General features: G+C 42.2%; 1 protein-coding gene across 1 annotated transcript in view; it reads right to left on the bottom strand.

Moving 5' to 3' along the window:
- The window catches only part of T265_07038 (hypothetical protein), a gene marked incomplete at both ends in the record, with an annotated part of 73,522 nt that overhangs the window by 28,114 nt on the left and 21,305 nt on the right, over nt 1-24,103 (bottom strand). The window contains 2 exons of the mRNA XM_009172462.1: nt 4,414-4,656; nt 9,679-9,835. Of these exons, the coding sequence (XP_009170726.1) occupies nt 4,414-4,656; nt 9,679-9,835 (400 nt within the window). The remainder of the gene's footprint in view (nt 1-4,413; nt 4,657-9,678; nt 9,836-24,103) is intronic.

Below are 24,103 nucleotides of genomic sequence, written 5' to 3'. Positions count from 1 at the left end.
ATCGGCAGTGGCACTTTCCAGCTATTTTTCTCCTTGCCTCGTAAAGTAAACGACTACATCTGTTTCTGGCATGATTTCTGTAGATCATCCAAAATTCCGGCAAGCGTTCTTTGTTGTTATTTTTTAACTGCATGTCCTCTATAATTTTGGCACCCATATGTATAATATATATACATGCGCATACATATATATATATATATACTCTTTCAGCAGGAAGAAGAAATTTTAACAACAACATTACAGTCCGTCAGTTACCAGGAGTATATAATTCCATTCCCTAGCAGAATAATGGCAGCACGATACAGTTCGTATGGTTAAAAAGAAAGGTATTCTTATTGAACTGCAATTTAAAAACATCTACCTAGCCACACCTATAAGGCACAGCGTACCGACTTGAATTGGTTGTACGCATCCAGCCGCACAACCTGTTATCCTATGACACGGACGCAAGTCAATATAAGTACTTCAAACGCTAATTCGTTCAATGTTTCTGCCTCACATGTTGCATATCAGTTTACCTGCCGTTGGGGCGACACCTACATCGTCAGAACAGACCGGAGCCTATTCCAATGTGCTTTGGACAGTAGGCCTGGTCACTGCAATCAAGTGATTGAGTGGAGCAAGATCAAGCTCAGAAGCCTAACTCATCGACTGCGAAACATATCCAGATTATCTGCTTAACCAAAAGAGATCGCTCAGAACTTAACAACGAAACGCTACTGTAAAACTGCTAGCATTTGGTGAGGCTATTCGGATTGATCCCTATCAATTGAGTCTATGTACACAGGAGACAACGACGTATTTCATTGGCTTGTTTTGACAGTAGAACAATGGTCCGTATTGGTTTCTTTAGCGAGTGGCCCCGTGTACCACCCGATATACGAAACAGTCAATTTCTAACTGTTGGCTCAAGCTCTGAGCACCCAGATGCTATACAAGGTGGTGCCAGTTCAACGGGAAAAATGTACCTGAAAATTTGTGATTCGTCACAAACAGGTCTTCTCATGATCGTCACTCTCAGCACAATATATCGTATGATATTCACATTACCAATCCATCCACACTTAGTATGTCGACATGGGAAGCAAAGGACATCGGGGACTGCGCCCACCTAATGAGCCACAGGAAGGATGAAAACAATCGTGAGATGTCGAAGAGTTTTCAGCAAATTTATGAACATTATTCCGTCAGAAAACATGTGTTAGCCACCTTCGTAAACGAAGCTACTCACAAGCTACTCACTGAAAACATCGACAGAACACTACCGGTGCTTCTCAGGTAGCCACAGTCTTCAAGTTCCCATCAACCTTATGTTCTACTTGGACACAAATTGGACTGATTTCGTTAATGAAAGTATACTGCGATATCTCGAACATCGTATCAAGTGAAACATGAGGCGGCCATTGTGCAGGACATTCAGATTAAAAATATCATGAACGAGAGATTCAGTTGAGTCTCCCGTGAAAGGCAAATTGATTTGCAAATGAGTGTATTTGTCGAAATCCGTTAGCTTCATTACAATAATAGCATTTGGACTCGAACAGAGATTCACATGGCGAATTGGGTATCCCAGTGTATAAGCTACGAAGTAGTGCTGCCATTAGTGGGAGGAAAACGTGAATATCAAAACCATACTTACCATCAGAGTCCCCTACCCCTCAGAACATAATCCTGAAAGAAACCGAAGTTCCAAGATAATTTTAAGAACTGAATTTCGGCAATAGTGATCACAACTGCTTTTTCGATTTATTGAAGAGAAAACAGTATTCAAATACTTATTTCTGTAAATGAAAGGTTTTACTTTTGGTCTTGAGAGACCCCTAAGTTTTTGAAGACCACATCTGTTGTGTTTATGTGACCTGTTAGGTCAGCTGTTTTTTGCCACTCTTGATGAATAGTCACACGGAAGATATCTTCGCGAACTTCGTAAGACTGTACATGAAAATAGCCATAAGTATTAAAGTCAGTAGCAGTAAGAAGGATTGGTGAAGAAAAGCATTGGGTTAGATGGCTGAGTGTTTAGAGAGCGAATTTACGGACCGGAAGGTCCGTGGTTCAAACCCAACCTCTGCATGTCGGCTTCTCCTAGCCTTGAGCAACCTGGCATTATTCCACCCTTCGTGTGGCATGGCAGCTTGGAACCGAAGGGTTGTTACAGCTAAACGATTTATATACTTTTATTGATGGCCTTTGAATTGACTCAATTGTCATAAATTTACCAGCTCCCAGAAGCCACCAGAATCATTTAATAATTTTTAAAAGCGCCATAAATTGAACATACAGAGAGAGCTATTTTGGACGAGAGTTGACTACACTATATTTTGAGATGTATTTACCAAATAACAGGGTTTTCTGCCTAACATCGCCTGAGATATTCGTTCCAGGGAACTGCGGTTAGCGTCCCAGATTGGGCGCTACTGCAACTATAACTTAACTGACTGCGGTTTGGTTCTTTGAAAGACGAATAGACTTAAAGAGTTCCATAGTGATGCAAATTGGTTAGGGCAAGAGGTACTCTGGCAGCAAATGAGTTGGAGTGATGCAACCAAACTACAGTGCTTGATGATTTAGTGACTTAAAGCTACCCGTGACGAACGATTGAGGCCTAATAGAATCAGAAATCGGTTTCAACGATCTCAACAGCTCAAAAATGAGTACTGCATTTGATTTCAGCTTTCGGAACAGAAATTTGATCATTCCGCACCAAATCCTTCACTGTATGGACAACTCGACTTATGGTTTATCGTATAGGAACTCGAGTCTATTTGGTAAACATTTATCTCTGGTAAGCATATCAGAATTCCAGTGGTGTATCTTCAAATGTACAGCAACAGTTTCGGACGAGGTGAAATTCAACGGCCTTGAGTAAGGTAACAGGTAGGCTGAAATCTCGTAATGTAGTAGACGAACAAAATAAGTGATACTGTGAATGCTCCAGTAGTAGATTCACATGGAGAAGTATCAGTGAACGTTGGTATGACAACGTAAATATAAAACCTATGCACATGTAAGCTATCGGCCCCCTTATCTTGCATCATAAATAAATAACCTACATCTGAAATGAAAAAAGTGACAACGCAGTGAATTGGCTTAAATTCTAACCCCTGAATGTACCACTGGATTTTTTCCAGTTAAGTAGTGTGGGATGGTTGCTCAAAATCCGCGGACAGCCCATTACTGGTTTCGCCCTGAATGGGGCTCATCAGGTAGGCGTAGTTCCCAGAAGCTTGGATAATTAGTCCCTGCCTTGAACAGAAATTCGGCAGTTTTATTTTAAGGCTCGTATGTACGACAAAGCTTCTTGGGCCGGAGACTCGATAACGTCCATCTAATTTGGAAACAAAACTCTATTAGATATTTTTGCAAAGGAAACTCGAGGCAGCCCTTGTGCTACACACCGTACCAACGAGTTGACCACAAACTTCCAGCTCATGGAGTTTCATCCTGCACATGACCTCTAAATTAGAAGGCGTTGGATTTCGTTAATTTGCATCAGCGTATTACGATATGACCAGCGAAATTCGGCTGTTTCCGTAAAACTGAATGGAGCACCGTTGAACCATCAAAGACAGTTGATCTGATCCTGCAGCTGGTGCCGAAAAATGCAGGCAGTTTGTGCTTCTCCGTTATCTTCCTAGCGTAACAAAGGCAATATATCCGAAAGAACTATGAACGGTTTGACTGTTGGCGCTGGCTTGGCAACTACACCATCATGTAGGATGAAGGAATTAGTCGTAAATGGAATTAGTGTGCAGCGTAACCCCCCATTTATGGATGAAAAAAGTGCCCGAATTCATATCCAAGTTATTAGAGACCTAGTATTTCATAACCGCATTATCAGGTTGCTCTATTCAAGGGAGCCATGCGGAGGCAGAAACGTTGAAACGCAAAATTTAAAGTATATTAAATTTTTCTTACGTGGTCTGGATATGGTTTTCTCGCTTCTTCCAATGAAAGAGGCTGATACTGAGTCAAGGTCGTTACGACAGTACCCTCGACTGTCCATACTTTTCTTTAAAAAAATGGTGCCTTCGTGTAAAATTGAAAAATCACATTTGCTATTGGCCGAGGCAAAGCAGTACAAGGCTTCCGAAGTACAATACGGGCGCCTTGTTCCTCAGTGGGTAAAAAAACCCAATGGCCAGGAGTATCTTAGTTCGAAAATCAACGAACCAGCCCAACTGCAGTGAACATTCACCGAACCTCAGGAATAAAAGGTGGTCGCAGTTTTCAGAGACGATTAATCGAATCTCTGAATAAAAAACACTGTAATCCATAGTCTACGGTTAAATTTTTTTTAGAAAAATCAGATAGGGAAACTAAAGCGTAATCAGAATCGTTGATTGCAGTTGGTGAACGGTCTGTTACAGTAATGAATGACGGCATCTAAAGCACACGCGAAACTGAACTCACATGCTGATGATTTTCCCTTAAGGTTCTCAATCTGGTGTTCACCCGTTAGCCTCGGAATTTTTGTTAGCACAATGTAGAAACCATTCAATGGACCTCCAGTGTAACCAATGACGGTTGGAAATTTGACCGTCACAGAATGGGAACTCTCGGCTTCCCAAGTAAATTCTCCGAATTTCAGATTAGATGATGTGGCAAACGTCTCCGGCTTGGTCCAAACAGTGAGAGTGGCAAGTTTGTCTGAACCTGAGCGAGTTTCGTCAGATAAAGATTATGTAACACATGAGAAACACAAACCGATTTGACCATAAGTCCAAAGGGTTAAGTCTAAATCAGTTTCTTCATGGATGGATTAGTTCACCAATTGCAGTCGCACATGAAATGATAAAATCAGATCCCATGTATCTCGTGATTAGCGTTGAAATTTCGCCACCAATTCATTATGTACTGGTGTCAGGCATTTCAGAAGATTTTGGGATCAGTAGATTCTATGGGGAGAAGTAAATAGAAAGATGGGATAAACCAGCCTGATATGCACTCAATCAATATGAGGATGAAGTATTGGTGAAGAGCTGTCAGATACTTTATTCTAGATGGAAGATTGAGTACGCGAACCGCATCATAACATTAAATCAATTGCCTTAATATATAGTATGGTTTTTCATCAAGCATGGTATGTTTTCCTGAGTGTACCGGTTAGCTGTTGCGTAAAGCAGTGCTGAGGTGTCTGTCTCATGTTGGTAACTTACACTACAGCCTGGACCTCGCCCGAGCCCACAAGGCGAGAGTTGGAAATTGCAAGTTTTTGAAAGCTCCCGAAGACAGCAAATTTGGTATTTCATTAAAACAGAAAAGACACTGAGGACTCAACATTTCAAACAGCTTTTGTCAGTGGCAAACATAAATGGTTTCAAAGAATAAATATATCAAAAATCCTCTCGAGGCTAACGGGAGAGGTTTGGAGTGCAGCCAACTCCAAGGAAGAAACTGGATTAAATCAATACTTGCTGTGCACGTGGTGTTCATCAGTGGGGTCAGGTTGACGTCCTTTCATAAAAAGTAAAAATGCTTGGGCTTGGGCTGCGCAGCAGAATCTTTGGGACTGCCCAAAGAGATTCACCACACTTTACAGTGAAATAAACATCATCTGGCACGATGAGCGTTCTCTTTAACACCAAAATAACTATTGTGCCCAGTGTTTAAGGAAGTTCGTATTGATAACAACGTCGGATGTGCGTTCAAACCCATCCCAAATCGCACGTTTCTAGCTGCTTATAACCAATACCATTGACAGCAATACACCGGTAATACATACTGAGACTTAGCTTTGATCAAACCAGGAGGGGGAAGAGCGAACGTCACCCAACATGAGCACGACGCACCGCGCGAGGAGAATTTTGACTAGATAGTCCGGTTAGGAAATGACAGTATACATATCACTGGGATAGGTTGCGTGCTATATACTACATGGCTTCTGATCATCTTCAAGCAGGATCTCATGGTGTCCAGCTGAAAAGATGCGTGGATATGACAGCACTCAGTTAAACTGTATACGGGTTCATTTCACGTTGGCGGGTATCGGCTTTTCTTTGCGAACCTCTCGCCAAGAACCGCTTGTAATAGGAAACAGTGATTTCTTGAGTGGAAGAAGGTTTACCTTATTTAATACATGTTCCAACCACCTCAACCTGGTTAATTCAGTCTAGTGCTCTGACGATTCTCACTCCCTATCAAGCACTTTCCAACCCACCAACTTGCTGATTGATCGATGCAGCTGGCTAACTCTTGTCGTGCTACGGCAACACCGGTGATGATAAGGCAGCCACGTTTCACAACCATAAAGTAGGTCCGATATTCCATTTACCTAGTGAACCTGGACCTTTGGCTTCAACGAAATCAGCTTCTGACGGCATAAACGACGCTAGTTATGAACGCTCCTGGTGCCTTGATTATGAGTGCCTTGCCTTTATTTGTTAAACTACACTTTCGGCTTCTGCAGACGTCCCGATACGTAATCTGATCAACAAGTTTCAGCTCTTAATTTTGACGTTTCAGAGAATTACAAGGGGATGGGAATCCTGAAGTGAAACATTGCGCTTCGAAGGTGAAATGTGCATACCGAGAGATGGGACCACGCATGATATTCTGTTTAAAGCAATTTGCCGGGGCAAATAATCATCAAACAACAAATCAATGTCGTTCACATGTCGAAATCTATTGATCTCTCCCCAGAAATGAATTAGACGTCGATGAGGTAATTGAACAAAAGAGGAGAAAGGGAGTAACCTTAAAAACACCACTAGCTGCCAGGATGCTCACGGACAGTTCACTGTACACCATAAAGGGGTAAAGGGCACCAAAAATGTTTACAAGTCTTCAGGTTAGTCCCTGTTTAGCCGAGAATGTCTAAAACAGCCAATCCATTAAAGTCGAGGAAAGTCACGACTTTTGGTCAGCGGTTGGTTTGATTGATTTTCCCTGTGCTAGGTCGAAATCCTGTTTGCGTCTCACGTTCGGAAAGCAGAGGTCATATAAGGGAAGTCAGCGACCATGTTATGGTAGGTGGGGGAGTTCCAAGGCTGGAAGAGTCTGTTTGCCTACCTTTTTTGAAAACGGGTACGACTTGAATACTGGACACGGAGAGTTAAGTGTATGTAGTGGCGCGGAATTTCACAGGTGACTGGCTTACGTGCATACAGCTTTGACCTACTCGTCCTGCTGTATGCAGCAAGTAAGGCATGCTGGCTGATGAAAACGAACGACGGGCAAAGCTGTATGATGGTATCTTTATTTGTGTGAATTTGAGGTCCTCAACTAATACTTTTGGTTCAAAACCTAAGCGCTAGGCAGCGGTGCCTGTATTGAGAAGACTCAATTAATCCAAGTTTCAAGGAACAAATCGCAGTGCATTTCCTAACCCCCACACTGAAGGGCCGGGAGGTTGTGACTCTATACCTCCATTCATCGACTATTCCGTCAGGAATTACTCTGTAGATGTTGCATGGGCATTCTTCAGTACAGCTGAATGGGGTACCCAGCTGAGGTACCCAAACTACCACATCATCATAAGGTCCAATCACTTCGCAGCTGATCATCTGTCTAATTAAACTTCATTCCTGCAATCACAGCATGTGTTTTATGATAGGCTCTTTTTATGCCTGGGTTTTATACAGCATTTGTCGTTCATTAGCTGAATTTCAGTTGTATGGAAACATAGGTAGGACGGATCGACGCCGTTCTCAATGGATCTCTGAGCACTTCATAAAAGAACAACCAAAAGTTATCATTTGCCCAATATATTTTTCGAAAAATACCTGAAAGTGACATTCACAATTTTTGAATATGCTGGTGATCAAACCCAATTCGATCCCATTAGCGCTATGTGAACCAGTGGTAATCAATGTTCAAGAACCAACAAAGTTTCGGACCATATAGTCTCCACTGGGCCGACTCAAACCCAACTTGTGCCACAAGACTTAGTGTCAACTAGTATTTGATGGTCCATTTGTTTCACCGTATATTTTACGTGCAGATACAGTGCGTCATATCCGTGACCGAAGGACGTATTTTAGAATGCTGTCGTCTCACATTCTCTTTCTGCAAACACCTTCATCTGGATGAACAACAACTTACGAGTGGGGAGTAGCTAAAATGGATAGTCTTGCTCCCTGACATGCATGTGAACGTCATGAAAACGGAGATCTTTGAGGATGGGCAAGTATTCCTCTTGGGTTGGAATCAACTAGATACGGTTATCTCTCTTAATGAGTAAAATTCCAAGATTTTACGGGTCTAAACATTCACCTGTACATCAATATTTCCTAAAAGGAAAACGAGAATGTGTGCATCAGTTGTAATCTGACGATCCTCACCGTTAAGGGTCGTGCGCAGCACATACAAATGTCAAGCTATTCGTCCCTTCATAGTGCGACGTAGTTTTTTTGATGTCATACTCGGGATGTGGTAGTGCAACTGCTGGAGACTTCGAAATCTTAGATACATTACACAAGTCGGTTTTACTATACAAGAACTATACAAGAGGAAGCTTGGGAAACGAACTTCTTCGAGGGTGACTTATCTGCAGACAAAATGCCGAGCCGAAAAGTAATGAAATGTTCTTCCTATCCATATGAATTGACACAACACCACATCTGTGTGGGCCGGACCCGCGCTGTTGCCAAAGTGACAGAAATATGCAGACTGGCTAATCATCGGGGGGGAAAAGTCAAATCACTTCAGACCAGGAGAGCTTTATGGTCCAAAACCCAAGAGCAAATGACTCATAGAAAGCCTGTCTCATGGTGAGTCTCGAACGATCCAGTGACCCTTTGAGCCACATCAACCAGAGCTCCGGTGGGTTGTCCAAAATGTTTGGATTGCCCTTCTCCCCAGCGGCCTTGTGCTGCCGCTGGACAGGTTTTTCAGATTATCCAAAATGACTTTGTGGCCTTTTTCATCCACATGCACGAATACAGGGAGGGCTACGTCTTCTGCAGGCTACACTATGTTCTTTTATTCAAGTATCTGGTTCCCCGGGTTCTTTCAACACATGACTTGTTGCAGTTGCTGTCGGTGATTTGCTATACCTCATAAAATTCCTTCGATGACCATAGTTTAACAACTCTCTAAACATTCTTTCTCAGTTCCGCGGTGGTGAAATATGTCGCCAGTCTTGAATAGAGTTTTGGTGCTGTTCTTCTTATGGTTACTGGATGGTTGTTGTTGTTGTTTTAGTTAGCTCCCGGATTCGTATGTGCTTTTTTCCCGTGCTTTGATAGTCTTTATAATTGTGGCGAATGTTTATACAAACCCGTAAATATCCTTAAAAATCTAAAGGATTTTGAAAAAAAGGTTATTTTACTTACCAGCGTTGGTAGGCAGGTAAGAAATCCTATACAAACACCATGATACATTTCGTTCTTCCCTGTACGCAAGTTCCTGTTTCTTCTACAAAAGGCCTGGTAGCTGGGCCCCTGCTGTGAGCCCGCTTTTTCTTGCGTTGTGATGAGCGTTTCATAAAATGCTAGCCAAACCAAATGAGGCACGCCAAGCCGCGGTTCAATTTTATTTAATGAAGAACCAGCTACAGACAGTTGGCAATTCCTTGAATGAAGAAAATGATGGGTAGTGGAGATACGTCACGACTTGTAAGGATCGATTTAATACATCGCCCCATCCCATTAAACAACAGTGAATATGGTCGAAAACTGAAACGCACCCTGCTCATAGCTGGTTATGCCCTGTCTTATTCGTCGGATGTATACTCACCATTTGGGTCCACAATAGACAGTGATATCTGATACTGTGAGGCGGCTGGTAGCTGTGAAAACGAATGTATCATTGACTGATTGCTTGAAAGCGAAATATTTTTGCCTCTGAAGTACGACACGATCGGAAGTAGTGTTTGAAGGCGCGAAACTGATATCTGCAAGGTCAAGTGAAAAGAAACATGAAAACGAGAGAGCGTAACTAGATGAGATGTAACTGTGAGCACCACTTGTAAGGGGAACAACACAGATCAGCTCAAGTACTATTCTCACCCAACATGGTCGCATTTAGAGTTTGATTCTTGTTAAGTTCTGTTCGGATTATTGCATGACTGAAATGTGCTTCATCTTCATCATCATTATCGTCATCCCTGACAGCAACATCAGAATAAAACACTGTTTTACAGCGATATCAATTTAGCTTAATTCAACCCCATAGTAAACAGAAAAGAAATGGAATGGGAAGGGGGACGTTGGTTTAGCCTCCCTCAAACATCCGGGGCACCTACATCTCCAACACTCAGTCAGATAGACTGGATAGAAACTGACAGGATGAGCTACACTGATGTGTGGTTGATGTATGCTTCGCAACCAAGGCGGCAACGGCCTGGTGTTTTACGAATCCCATGGAAAAAGGTCTGCGTCTTTTGGCTTATTCCTTATTTAGTTTACGGTGGCTATCTCTGATCTACGGAGGATCTGGTCCTAATGTTGTCTTCAAACAGTACTAGTGGGTGCTGTCAGACCCCGCTAACCTTCAGTTTATCATCAAAAATGAAACTTGAAGGTACTGACCTTGTTTAGCAAACTGCCAAACACTTTTCAACTGAACACCCAACGAACTGATTTTCAATTTATAGAGCCGTACTTTGTAGCCCACAACGGTGCAACCCATTCAGTCACTAATGAGACTTAATAAGAAGTGCTGCTTGCAAACAGTATGTCCTGAACACAGAAGGGAATAGTTAAGCACCTCACAGATTAAGCTGCCTTACTCTGTTCCTAGATTCCACACCCCCAAAAATCATTCTGATGTGCATCTCTAAGCAAAATCGTTTTGTAAAGCTTATAATTCACATATTCGCTATCTACTTTATTGCAACGGAATTCACAATAGAAACCTTGCTGCAAGTCAGCTGATCACTATTTTATTCCAATGATTTCACCATGACTGTATTCAAGAAAATTGACCCAGTCAAGGACAGTCGATATTCGGATTCTAAAGTTAACAGGTGTTTGAAATTAAACATTCAATGCCAACAGAACTGTAAGAAATGTCTTCCATATTTTAATTAGCTTGAAATGCCATCAACTTTCAAACCAGGATAGGGAACTTGAGCACCTAATCCTTGAAAGGGTATCTCAGCGAGCCGAACACTTAAAGTTCAATCGGAAGGATACTCATTTTTCTGACATAACGCGATGAGTATAAGGCAGTCGGAAAATCTACAGTCCACGACCGGTTTATGACCTGATTGAGGCTCACCAGGTAAACGCAATCCCTGAGTTTCCATCAAGTTCATTTTCAGCATCAAACTGCACGTTTTTGGTGAGGTGCATTCATCTGCAAATTAAGTTGATTTCGACAAGAAACAACTGGTTTTTAACTAAACAGTCTCTCTGTAATATCTCTCAACCGAACGTTTCAATGAGAAGTCGGAAGTTGCGCCTGCCTGATGAGCTGAAAGATGGACGTGATCGGTCGTGAGGTTTTCAAGCACTCATCAAATTTTGTAGGTAGTTTGTTTTATCAAATATCGTACTAACTGAAATATGAGGCGGCCGTTATTCAGTACACTCATTCGAAATTTACTGTACACTTGTGGTTTACCTGAGGCCTACCTGAGTCCCGCGTTTTCAACGATACAATTTACAGATAAACATATTTCGCCAAATGGTAACTCAAGGTATAAATCAGTAAATTAACAGGATTCATTTGGAGTAAACGGACATAAACGGACACATATAGAACACTTGGTTCTCAACGGATACTTCGACCTGCAGATAAAGCCCATCTATGCTGAAAGGCCGAGAAACTGTCTCATCAGCAGTGCGCATCCCACTGAACCCCATGGAATTTCGAACCTGCAGTTTAGCAGTGTGGACAATTTAACCACATAGCCTTTGAAAAATGCTATCTTGCGTATCCAGATGTGATTGCTGGGTGCCCAATACACAATGTGCTGCTCTTCTTTGACGGCTTATAACAGCCGATTTAGTACATGGTACGATGGTGTTCGTCCAGTGACCACGTCATCCTGCCCAGAGTCCAAATGACCACTAATGTGCAGATGGATATCTCATAAACAGAATTTGCGATCTGTCGTTATTGATTGTTGCATGCTGCTTCCTCGGTGTACCACTGCGTCAACACAGCCCACTCTGTATTGCAGGTAACGGTAGGCAGTCAAAATGGGCGTCAGGTACTACCCTTTGCGGTCGCACTAAGTTTGTTGAGTAACTTTCACATTAATTGCCACATAGTATTTTGCAGTTCTTAAGTAACGATTTACCAAAGTCACACGCTAATTATAACGGCAAAGCAAGGTTTTATTTGGGATTCTGGACTCAAATTTGGTTACCGATCTTGAAATTTAAGGAACAGTTGAACTTATCACTATGTAGCGAGAACCACACCAGTTTGTAAGATGGGACTCTGTTACAATATTAGAGGGTCAAATTGAAAGAGATCATGGGTCAAAAGTGGGTTGTGAGATCAGAGTCCTGGAGCGGAAATTTATTAGGCCGCTTGGATGAATGTGTTCTATGTAGTTATATGTTCAAACAGAATAATCCTGATTTTGAACATGCATAAATGTCTCTCCACAGCAAGACGTAGCGTCAGACAGAAGTGCCATAAACAGTGTTGTATCAGTAGCTTAATACAATGCTAAAGTTCGTTGTGAGATTTGAAAAGTGCAGGAGTGGCATGGCTGGTCTCCAGAAGACCAGTTTGCTTAGTGAGGTCAGAAATAATTTTATAATGACTGGGATGTTTAGAAATCCAGGAAATTTGCCTCTTTATACAAACAGCCTGTGGTGAAAAATTTACCTTAATCTTTGAAGTCCGTGTCCGCTTTATTATAACCGCACAACTAATACTAAGCCATATCAAGTCTATGCAAATGCACATTTGTCGCCCTAGAAACCAGACCGAACTAAACTGAGAATATTGCAGTTCACAAAAACCCAATAAAACGGAGAGGACTAACAGCTTTTACTTGCAATTATTTTCAAACGAACACCACAGATGTGCTGTAAGTGAGTGTTCCGTGGTGCACACCAGGCGAAGTGCCAACGGCCAGAGTGTCTAGTGGCTAAACAGAATCCGAGTTGGGGGCAACATGACAGCCGACTAAACGATCGTAAGTGGATCTCGGATCCTAACTTTTGGAAATTCCATCAAACTAGGTTGCTGTTCTGTTTGCTTCAGAGGTGACTGAACTCATCTACCTATTTTGAGGTCACCAGAGCTCCTGATACTGACCGTTTGGTCAATATCACATCTATTCATCACGCGGCTCGAATAAAACCATCTCCTATACTGGATTAGCTTAGGAACAGGGTACCACTGCGAGGATGGACTAGGAAATAATAAGCCGCAACCAGGGCTAGTTGTAGCTGTAGCTGATGGTAAGTTGCAAACAGGAGGACCCGACTGGGACAGCTAACAACGGCTGACGTAGCGGAAGTTATTTATTGCCGTCTTCATGGTTACATGCTATTACCTGAAACATCATGATGACGCCCTGGCTTGTACAAGCGAACAAGTGAATCCTTCAACCAAAACCGTTTGGCTCAAAAGTCTGATCATCCTCGTAGCTTTTGTGGCGTTTTTTATCCCTATATATATATATATATATATTCCAGTATCAAGCCCGGAGAACAGGATGTTCAATTTTGAGAAAAGATAATCTCCCATATGTTTCCTCAGCGCTATATAATGCGAATGAATCATGCTGGACAAAAGTAGTAAAACTGATTAAATTGATGCATTCGTGTCTTACAAGGACGTCACTTTTTACCTTGCTCAACGAAAATTGGCACAGGTCTTTCTATCGTGTACTCGTTGTAAGCAGCTGCACTATACAGAAAGCAAAGGAATTAAAGTGCAACTACCGCGATAATAAATGAAGTTGCTTTGTTGACCCAATAAGGCTCATTACTATTTACGGAAGCAGGGTGCTCTACTGGGGAACGCCCATTTCCTGGGTCGGTGATTCAATCAGATGAAGATGTAATCATATCTGGCTGAGGTCAATCGTGGTAGACGGCAGAGAACTTTAGATGCTACATGATGATAAACTCAAAAACAAAGCAGTTCATATATTTTATGTGGCACATCTCTTCTACCTCAGTAGTGCATCTGTTTTTGTCTGATTGTATGGTTCCACCCTGAGCAACTAACAAAAGTGCGGGTTATTGCCACCCTTGGCAATGGGCAGTAGGTAGGTAGTGTACAAGTAACCCGGCTTGGTTGCTCCTTGGTTAAGATGTATCAGACATGTGCAACGTTTAGCCAACTTTACGTTTCTTGGAACCTCACTACTTCTTCCACTGTGTTAGTTGGCCAGTAAAATGCATAAAATACAAATTAGTGGTTCACACTCCAAAATATGGAGACGGCATTGAGCTTGATAGCAAAGGCAAATTTACGCAATTTCCACAACGCGAAAAAAATTCGTTGGAGTGAATCAAACTGCCCTATGCCTATCTCCAATTGAAAGAGTAATGTCTAGCCAGTGGTCTGAGCTAAAGCTGACCCTCATATGGTCGAGTAGTTTGGGTTTTACAGAGTAATCTTTACCCACATACGGTGCTAGGGGATGATGAACCCAACGCATCAGGATACTTTACAAATGGTTCTCAGGTATTCACGTACGTAGAGTGAATACGAATGTGTGAATGTGCCAAAGGAGTGGTCCTCATTGGCCGTATACTGTGTTTGGATGTCGCGTGCGTGCTCTTGTGTTTGCATGAGTCTGGGGCTGAGCGTATATCGATGCGTTATCGTGCTGCACTGGTTATTACGGGAGCGCTCGCAGTGGCTACGCAGTGTGTTGCACAATACATCGAGCAAACATTCAAGTCAACCGCAACTCCTACCACACAACGCAACTGATTCGAAAAATTTAAAGAAACCTGACTATTATATTATATCCTCTGAAGGACACTTATGAAGTCGAATTCAAGCATGCACGTTTTAGTCCTCCACTGTCCAGACCACGAGGAAAGGGGGAGTGCAAGTCCAGTCAGCTGAAATCACTGCACATGTCAATCATATGGGTAGTGCTGACCCAAAACATGAATGGCACCGAATCCTGAATAAGCACACATGCGCGTACACGCAAAGGCCGCATCCCCATCCCGGCTGTAGACCACAAGTGCTGATTTTTCGAACATATAAATCCTGTAGCAGAGTAACCATAATACTGCTGTGAACTGATCAAAAGTCATCCACGCATAAAAAAGTGATACCTGTTGTTGTACAAACAGTGATGTTAAAGACGGCAGCTTCGAAATTATGCATTATTTGTGGAGGATTCTGTACACAGTCGTCCATAGTTGGCCATTATCCCACATTCGAAATGGCTAAGTAGTGTTTTGGGCCAACTCAAAGTGAATAGTACTGCCTCAGTGCTCATTGCATGCTTACAAACACATTTTCCATTGCTGAATTTTAACTGCTGTCGAATGGCATGCTGTGTTTCTATGTCTAGGGCAGCACTGTTAAACACGAGTAGGGCGATACGTTACTTGCTGGTAAACCAAACCTAAGAAGTGACGCTCACTATCACCAGTGTTCCTAGGTCTCGACGAATATCTCTGGAATTCAAGATCCACCCACGCATAATGGGGCAAACGAGAAATAACAGCAGTCACTTTGACTATTTATACGAGAACCAGTGTCTACCCACCGAAATTTTTTAAAAGCAATCAAAGATTGGTAGATGAATTCAGAATCAGCTTGAGCTCCACGGTCATTGGAATGAAATTCGGTATAATGCGGTGTGAATTATGCAAACAGTTTTTCGACCCAGTTTACAATTCCAAGTATTATTCCAAGTGTATACACGAACAACAGTACGCAACCGTCATGTAATAGTACGCTTGGTGTACCCGTTGCCGATCTTGCAAAACGTTCTTCTCTATTGTTTTTTTCATATTTGTGTACTAAGATACCACGCAGAACTTCCAAGTAAGCCTGAGTCACATATAATTGATTTGGTTGGTTACCATGTTGACGAACGTTTCTGATAACACATCAGCTCACTTGTCAGAATAAACGGCTTAAACTCTTGGTATGGATTTGTAAAATGTGGTCATACTATGGTTCTAGCTGCTGATATCAGCAATGCCCTGTTATAGTTCTCTTTAGGTACATATCCCATCCCGCAGCCGACTGTCAGCTGCGGCAGTTTGGTGAATTTACGCAATGTGTCACATGTGAAGTCAATCCTATGCGGTTTAAGGATTGACTTCAAATGTGATAATGATGATGATGATGTCCCATCCCACTGTACTCTCTTAACTTGACCCCAGTAGTCGAGGATTGTAGGACGTTATCGGTACAGACCATTTACAATACAAACAGATGCAGGTTGATTACCCTGGCGCAGTCCGTATCGCTGTATCCGATATGGCACTGGTCACCGAAGGCAGGTAAGAGTGGCGATGTTGTGGAATGCAGGTGGCTCGGATCCACCACGTAGTTGCTGGTTTGTTCGCCGAGGCTGACATCTGGATCGCACAAGTATCAGCAACAACAGCACACGCAACAGTGTTAAAGTTAACTGACTCGCTCGGTCGACTTCAGTTGCGGCAGTTTGATTAATTTACGTAATGTGCCACCTATGAAGTCAATCGTGTGCGGTTTAAGTACCGATTGAGAGAAGTTAAAGGTTGCCGGGTTGTCATCCTCGCTCGCTTACTCTTGTATAAAAAACGCGTTTATAGAAAGTTGGCGATTCATATTTACTGAAACCTGGGTGAGTCTCTGTATTAAAAACCAAACATGTCCATCCACCCCCTAACTTTGATCTCAAACCTCAGTCTACCGTGGGGTCTGTTGAGGCAAGAGTCACTGCTCGCTCCTGACGAAACTTTGCGCAGTCTGCATCAATTCATTCTATCAACTAAGTGGTCTTGGAGAGCTTATCCAGTTTTACGCGCGACAAAGCACGCTTAAGACGACTCCAAAATAAAAATGAATCACAAAAAGTTTTGGAAGTTATTTATACTACCCTTTGAGAAGTATCCGCTCTTCTGGATGGTCCGAGATTGCGTTTCTCGCTGGTCATAGTTTATTTTGAAATTCCACTTTAAGATAGCCCCTTTCATGAGAGGTAAAGATAACTTTTCTACGTGGCATCCACCCTTTTTGGGATTGTTGTGAAGGGCAACTCCGAGATGACGGTAAAGCAACCAGAGATCAACTTCGATCAGATGGCTGAGCAGCGACCGACTGTAGTGGAGGTACAAGGTGTCGTAGGTCAACTGACCATTGGAATCAAGTTCTCCCTCATATATTGTTATTATTGTTTGATATTGTTTATACTATGGTTGATATGGTTAATGGTGCTTATGGTTCTCATGCCCATTCTAAACTAGTATAAGAAGATACTACATGCATTTACATCAATTTGTGGTAGAATCCATGGACACACTTCGCATAAAGAAAAGTGAGAAGGTCAGCAAACCACTGGTTAAATCTAGGATATGCACTCAGTTGAAAATTAAGCAGAACCGCGTGTCCGCGGAGTTTACACATAGAGGCAAGTTCATTGTGAAAGCTTGTAAGTACTAACTTACATCCTAATTTGGTCTTCACAGGATACCCACCTGGCATACCAGTTTTGTTTTATGGAGAGTATCACCTGAAACCTAGCTGAGTCTCTTGTTTATGACATGCGAATAATATTCTAAATTCGTACAAGTTGGGTTAAAGGGAAACATAAGACAAAAACCCACATAGAGGCAAGTTCATTGTGAAAGCTTGTAAGTACTAACTTACATCCTAATTTGGTCTTCACAGGATACCCACCTGGCATACCAGTTTTGTTTTATGGAGAGTATCACCTGAAACCTAGCTGAGTCTCTTGTTTATGACATGCGAATAATATTCTAAATTCGTACAAGTTGGGTTAAAGGGAAACATAAGGCTGACAAAAACCCGGAAACTGCGCCTGCCCGATTGGCCTCAATTAGGAGGAAACCGGTCAGATGTGACCTTGTCAGAATTTCTAGACGGGCCATTACATCCGCATCCTCAGATAAGTGTAATAATAAATCAAAATTACTTATACTTGCGACATCACTGACGTTGAATAGTTTCTGCTGAAGAACATCCTCATAAACCATCTGAGTATGTATGAGAGTAAACATCAGTGAGTCCTGTTTTGTCGCAAGGTTTACAACTCATCCGTATATGGACTACAATATTTAAGTTTGACTTGTGTCAAGTTTATAGAAAAAGTTAACCACCTGCTTCGTTATGCCTGAGACTTATAAAAAAGACTATCGAAGATGACGAATTTTCGTCAAGCATTTGAAAAAATACCAGTGGTACATAGTGGAGAAGTATGCAAGTTGGGCTGCCATTGCAAGTTGCTAGTGAAATCCAGAAGATTCAAAAAATGAAAAGTTATGCATCAAACAACGACATCCTTCTTTTACAAGGTATAGCTGCCATCTGATCACTTGTCTTTTGATGTCGGTCCCAGAATCCTGGTCGGGGAAGGCTATTCGAATAACTCTTTATTGTTGACCGAATGAACTGGGATCGCTTGAGGATCAGTCATCCACGTTTCTTTTGCTGTCAGCAACCGAATCGACCGCTTACCCACGGTTCATCTTACTCTTCGAATCAAAACAACTTATTGAACCAATCCGATGGATAGTGCTCTTTTGTTGACACATGCTTTACTTGCAAGCCTCCTAAGCCTTCCAGCGTGAGAACTCAAAGATGTGTTACGAAGCCCAGGGCCTGGCTAATGCAGCATTGTCAGACTGTTGGAACCACGGCTTGTGAACGAGGTTCCGACACCTAAAGGCGTGTCGGGTTTGTCATGATAGCGTGCACGAGAAGATCCGCCTGTCATTATGGGTCACAGTACATCTGAATCGGTCGAATTAGATTTCTACCAGAAAACAGTCCCATATATTCACACATGCACATACAGATTTGCACATTTAACATTCACACATTACACACTAGGAGAAACGCCCAGAAATTTACTGCGGGTCCATTCGATGGATTTTGGGTAATTCCATCCAAATGTCAACCTCAGCCAAGAATAACAACAGCAGTTTGTCGGGTGAGATTTACCGCCCAAGAAACTTATACATTTATCCAAACTTTAAGCTTGGCAATATGCAATCGACAGTCGACCGTGGGAACCTGGTGTTCTCATCTGCTGCATCAAGCTGGAATTTTAAATTCAAATTTTGACTGTTTAAACAATTTCATCCCACAGTGGAAGAGGCCTTCAGGGGTAAATATCGGATATGATGACGACAGCATCAAATATATTATGCCTTAATCGTGTCTTATCTATTGCATATGTCTACGGCAAACGTCGGTTAGTTCTTTTCACTTTTCGCCGACCGTAATTGCGTTAAAAAAGCGGATTTCTCGTGTGTTTTTCTCGAATTTGAAAACAAAATACAGGGAAAATAAATTTCCAAATTTCATTTTTTGTCGCAAACGTGACATACTAGACAGACAAAACAATGGTCTTGGGAATTCCAAATCCAAAAATACGGAAGCAGTCATGGGACAGGCGTAAAATTGAACCTAGATCTTGTTGAGCTTTGTTGTCGAGTAACTTTCACTGAATACAGAGAACTGATCGACTCCTGATAAGCTGCCCGTTTTGTTAGTACATAAATCACCAGCCAGAAATGCCTCGAGTTTTCTCGTTCGAACTGGCATACGGAAATGGGCTTTTGCGATTTCGTTCGACGTCGTTAAGTTGCAACAAGACCAGAAACTGTCGATTATCTGGTACTTTAAGAGGCAACAAAAGGCTTCCGGTGGATGCTCATGGCTTATCGAAACCGAAGGACATGGACGACGGCGAGGTCAGCTAGGCACTGAGCTTTCTGGCGACCAGACTCAGGATAAACGGGTGAAATAAGTGGTTTAAGGCATGATGCGCTTTTTTGAAAGATAGAACTACAACAACTCAATGTTCTGTACAAAGCAGAAGCAATCCTGGTTCCTAATCAGCCTTGAGAATTTGCCATCTAGATGAGCCTTCTTGTTTTTAGCAGTTTTTAGCAACGACATCCTTCTTTTACAAGGTATAGCTGCCATCTGATCACTTGTCTTTTGATGTCGGTCCCAGAATCCTGGTCGGGGAAGGCTATTCGAATAACTCTTTATTGTTGACCGAATGAACTGGGATCGCTTGAGGATCAGTCATCCACGTTTCTTTTGCTGTCAGCAACCGAATCGACCGCTTACCCACGGTTCATCTTACTCTTCGAATCAAAACAACTTATTGAACCAATCCGATGGATAGTGCTCTTTTGTTGACACATGCTTTACTTGCAAGCCTCCTAAGCCTTCCAGCGTGAGAACTCAAAGATGTGTTACGAAGCCCAGGGCCTGGCTAATGCAGCATTGTCAGACTGTTGGAACCACGGCTTGTGAACGAGGTTCCGACACCTAAAGGCGTGTCGGGTTTGTCATGATAGCGTGCACGAGAAGATCCGCCTGTCATTATGGGTCACAGTACATCTGAATCGGTCGAATTAGATTTCTACCAGAAAACAGTCCCATATATTCACACATGCACATACAGATTTGCACATTTAACATTCACACATTACACACTAGGAGAAACGCCCAGAAATTTACTGCGGGTCCATTCGATGGATTTTGGGTAATTCCATCCAAATGTCAACCTCAGCCAAGAATAACAACAGCAGTTTGTCGGGTGAGATTTACCGCCCAAGAAACTTATACATTTATCCAAACTTTAAGCTTGGCAATATGCAATCGACAGTCGACCGTGGGAACCTGGTGTTCTCATCTGCTGCATCAAGCTGGAATTTTAAATTCAAATTTTGACTGTTTAAACAATTTCATCCCACAGTGGAAGAGGCCTTCAGGGGTAAATATCGGATATGATGACGACAGCATCAAATATATTATGCCTTAATCGTGTCTTATCTATTGCATATGTCTACGGCAAACGTCGGTTAGTTCTTTTCACTTTTCGCCGACCGTAATTGCGTTAAAAAAGCGGATTTCTCGTGTGTTTTTCTCGAATTTGAAAACAAAATACAGGGAAAATAAATTTCCAAATTTCATTTTTTGTCGCAAACGTGACATACTAGACAGACAAAACAATGGTCTTGGGAATTCCAAATCCAAAAATACGGAAGCAGTCATGGGACAGGCGTAAAATTGAACCTAGATCTTGTTGAGCTTTGTTGTCGAGTAACTTTCACTGAATACAGAGAACTGATCGACTCCTGATAAGCTGCCCGTTTTGTTAGTACATAAATCACCAGCCAGAAATGCCTCGAGTTTTCTCGTTCGAACTGGCATACGGAAATGGGCTTTTGCGATTTCGTTCGACGTCGTTAAGTTGCAACAAGACCAGAAACTGTCGATTATCTGGTACTTTAAGAGGCAACAAAAGGCTTCCGGTGGATGCTCATGGCTTATCGAAACCGAAGGACATGGACGACGGCGAGGTCAGCTAGGCACTGAGCTTTCTGGCGACCAGACTCAGGATAAACGGGTGAAATAAGTGGTTTAAGGCATGATGCGCTTTTTTGAAAGATAGAACTACAACAACTCAATGTTTTTTACAAAGCAGAAGCAATCCTGGTTCCTAATCAGCCTTGAGAATTTGCCATCTAGATGAGCCTTCTTGTTTTTAGCAGTTTTAGCAGATGAAGCTACCAATATTTCACCACATTACCAAAGCAGAAACAAGCGCTGCAAGTGTTGTGTAAATATTTAGTGTTGTAAACACTCTCCTCAACAGCCAATCCTCTCTAAAGAGGTCACCTGTGAGAAAAATATTTTGTTTACTCTCTTGAAACAGCTAGTGAATGTTGTGGTTTTGAGATTAGTACTCAGATTGAACCACTAATTGATGCCTGGATAATTGGTTCCATATCCTGTCTTAGTGCAAACCAAATCAGTATTCATCACTCCCCGCAGATGAATGTTGCAGTTTAGGTGTTTTCAGGTTCAAATCTACGCACAGATTCTTGAGACGCACACTCCTAACGCTGTCTAACAAGGACACATTGTTCACCACAGGCTGCAAATCTACATCTGAAATTCAAACACGCATCCGTTGATGCCGTGAGTTGTCAATACAAGTTCCCACGATGGGTCAAACGAAAGTTTTGCGACAGCGTAGTACATACGTCAACCACCGTGAACTGATGAGTTTTGTTGCGGATACAGCGATTCTGCTTGTAGATTCTGTTCTATTCTGTTCTGTTCTGATTCTACAGCCAACTAAGTCCTGGTTGCTAAGGCTCCCGCGATCAAACGTTTGGAGATGCTTTAGGACTTCAGTTCGGAAGGCGAAGTTTCACAGCCATAGTGTAAGACTGCTTTACTTTATACATTGCAGTTAGAAGAATCTAAGGATTTTTGGATTATACTGGTGGAGGAACCGCCGACCGTTGTGAACGTACATGCCATTTTGAGTTATCGTCACACATTTCTCAAAACGTGTTTGAATATCATGCTTTTGATACTGAAATGTATTAGTTACAGGTGTCTCTTTCACAGTCTTCATTTTAAGCAGCATTTATTTCTCGAGCATGCTGTGTGACAAAGCCAGCATCCAATAAACCTAGAGAGGGTTTTGCAGTTTCTTGACACCTTTTTTACTCGTCGTTCTGCCATTGGGGTTCATGTCCTTTGTTCGAACGAACTAGAGATAATCAAGAGTTTGCTGTAAGTGCTTGGAGCTAGCGTAGCAACAAGAAGTGTCACCGTAGGATAATACAATGAAACATTTGCTTTCACTTGCCACTAGATAACCGGATCATATACGAACCACTGTTTGCCGAGCACAAATAACAGGTGCCTCGGTTAGCGCGACTGATGGGCAATGCATATGGTATGCATAGTATTACAGGAGAGGTAATGTACACGAGCGTTTGTAGTGGTTATTTTTAGCAAGCTGAATTTTCAGAAGGCACGGGCTATTTGGCTTTGACGATCATGAGGTCAAAACACGAAAGTTCGGGAAAAAGCATTCGGGGAAAGCATTCTCCTTCTTTGTACTGTGCGGTAAAATGCTTCAAATGAGCCAAGGGCATCTAATGGATGGCGCTTTGGTCAGCAACATAACTGACGGTAGAAGTCTAGAGCGGCAGAACAAGCGACCGTCTGCACTGAAACATGATTTTAAAATTCGAAATATTTCAATTGATGTGGAACCAACAATGGAAACCAGTTGAAAATACCATAAAATTGATATTTCCCCCAAAAATCCGGTTTCTGGTCCTTCTTATGAGAGCCCAAAAGTCAGAAGAGACCATTACTGCTGAGTTTCTTCGAGTGGTACCCGGAATTATGCAGTTGTGGTTCATAGGTTCATTAATATTTTGAAGAGTTTGAAGTGACGATACCGTAATGACTGGGTTAAACTCAGGAGTGAGCGAACGGCTTAAAGCTGCATTAACTACACGCTATTCAGAAGGCCGCTTTTGATCCATTTGTGACTAAAAATACAGTTAGGTGCACAAAATCATTTATAACAATCTTATCTGTTTCTCCGAACATCTCTAGGCATCAAGAATGGTTTGAAAAATAGTTCAGGCTTTGTATTCCCAAATGATGCAAGGTAAGCCGGAATTCTGCGAGTAGACACTCCAATAACTAATCTAAGATGCATCAGATGACGTAACATTTGAGTCAAAGGTGCTATTTCAGTCATTAGGCTGTTGTGTTCAGAATAAAGTCTTAATGAGGAGGAAAAGCGCCAAAAGAATGACCTCGAGAATGAGGATAGTCAATGACCGGCAGTCTGACAAAGTGCCAGCATCATCCCCAGTGGCAGCAACACCAGGGGAGAACACTCGTGCTTCATCGCCGTACAACCATGTAATTTAATTTGAACAAAGCCTTATAATGAAGAGAAGTATGAAGAAGGACGGGAATGGGGACCTAGGGCTAACATACCACAAACAGCAGAGGTATCATCACCATAAGCATCCCTCACTCTGAAGAGAAACTGACAGCATGAGCTTCACTGATATCGGTTAGATGCCATATTGTTCAGTGTCCGAAGTCAAGCACAGCTTGCCCGTCAACATCTACTAATCGGTAAGCCAACCCATTAAAGTGAACGTTAGGTTTAATGAGAACACCAGGAAAAACAATTCAGGCGCAGTTCAACAGAAATTCTCAAGCAGGCGATAAGCGACAGGAACCAAGT

This window comes from Opisthorchis viverrini (genome assembly GCF_000715545.1).
Source record: "Opisthorchis viverrini unplaced genomic scaffold opera_v5_158, whole genome shotgun sequence".
Classification (NCBI taxonomy): Eukaryota; Metazoa; Platyhelminthes; class Trematoda; order Opisthorchiida; family Opisthorchiidae; genus Opisthorchis; species Opisthorchis viverrini.
This window is presented reverse-complemented; position numbering and strand designations above follow the sequence as displayed.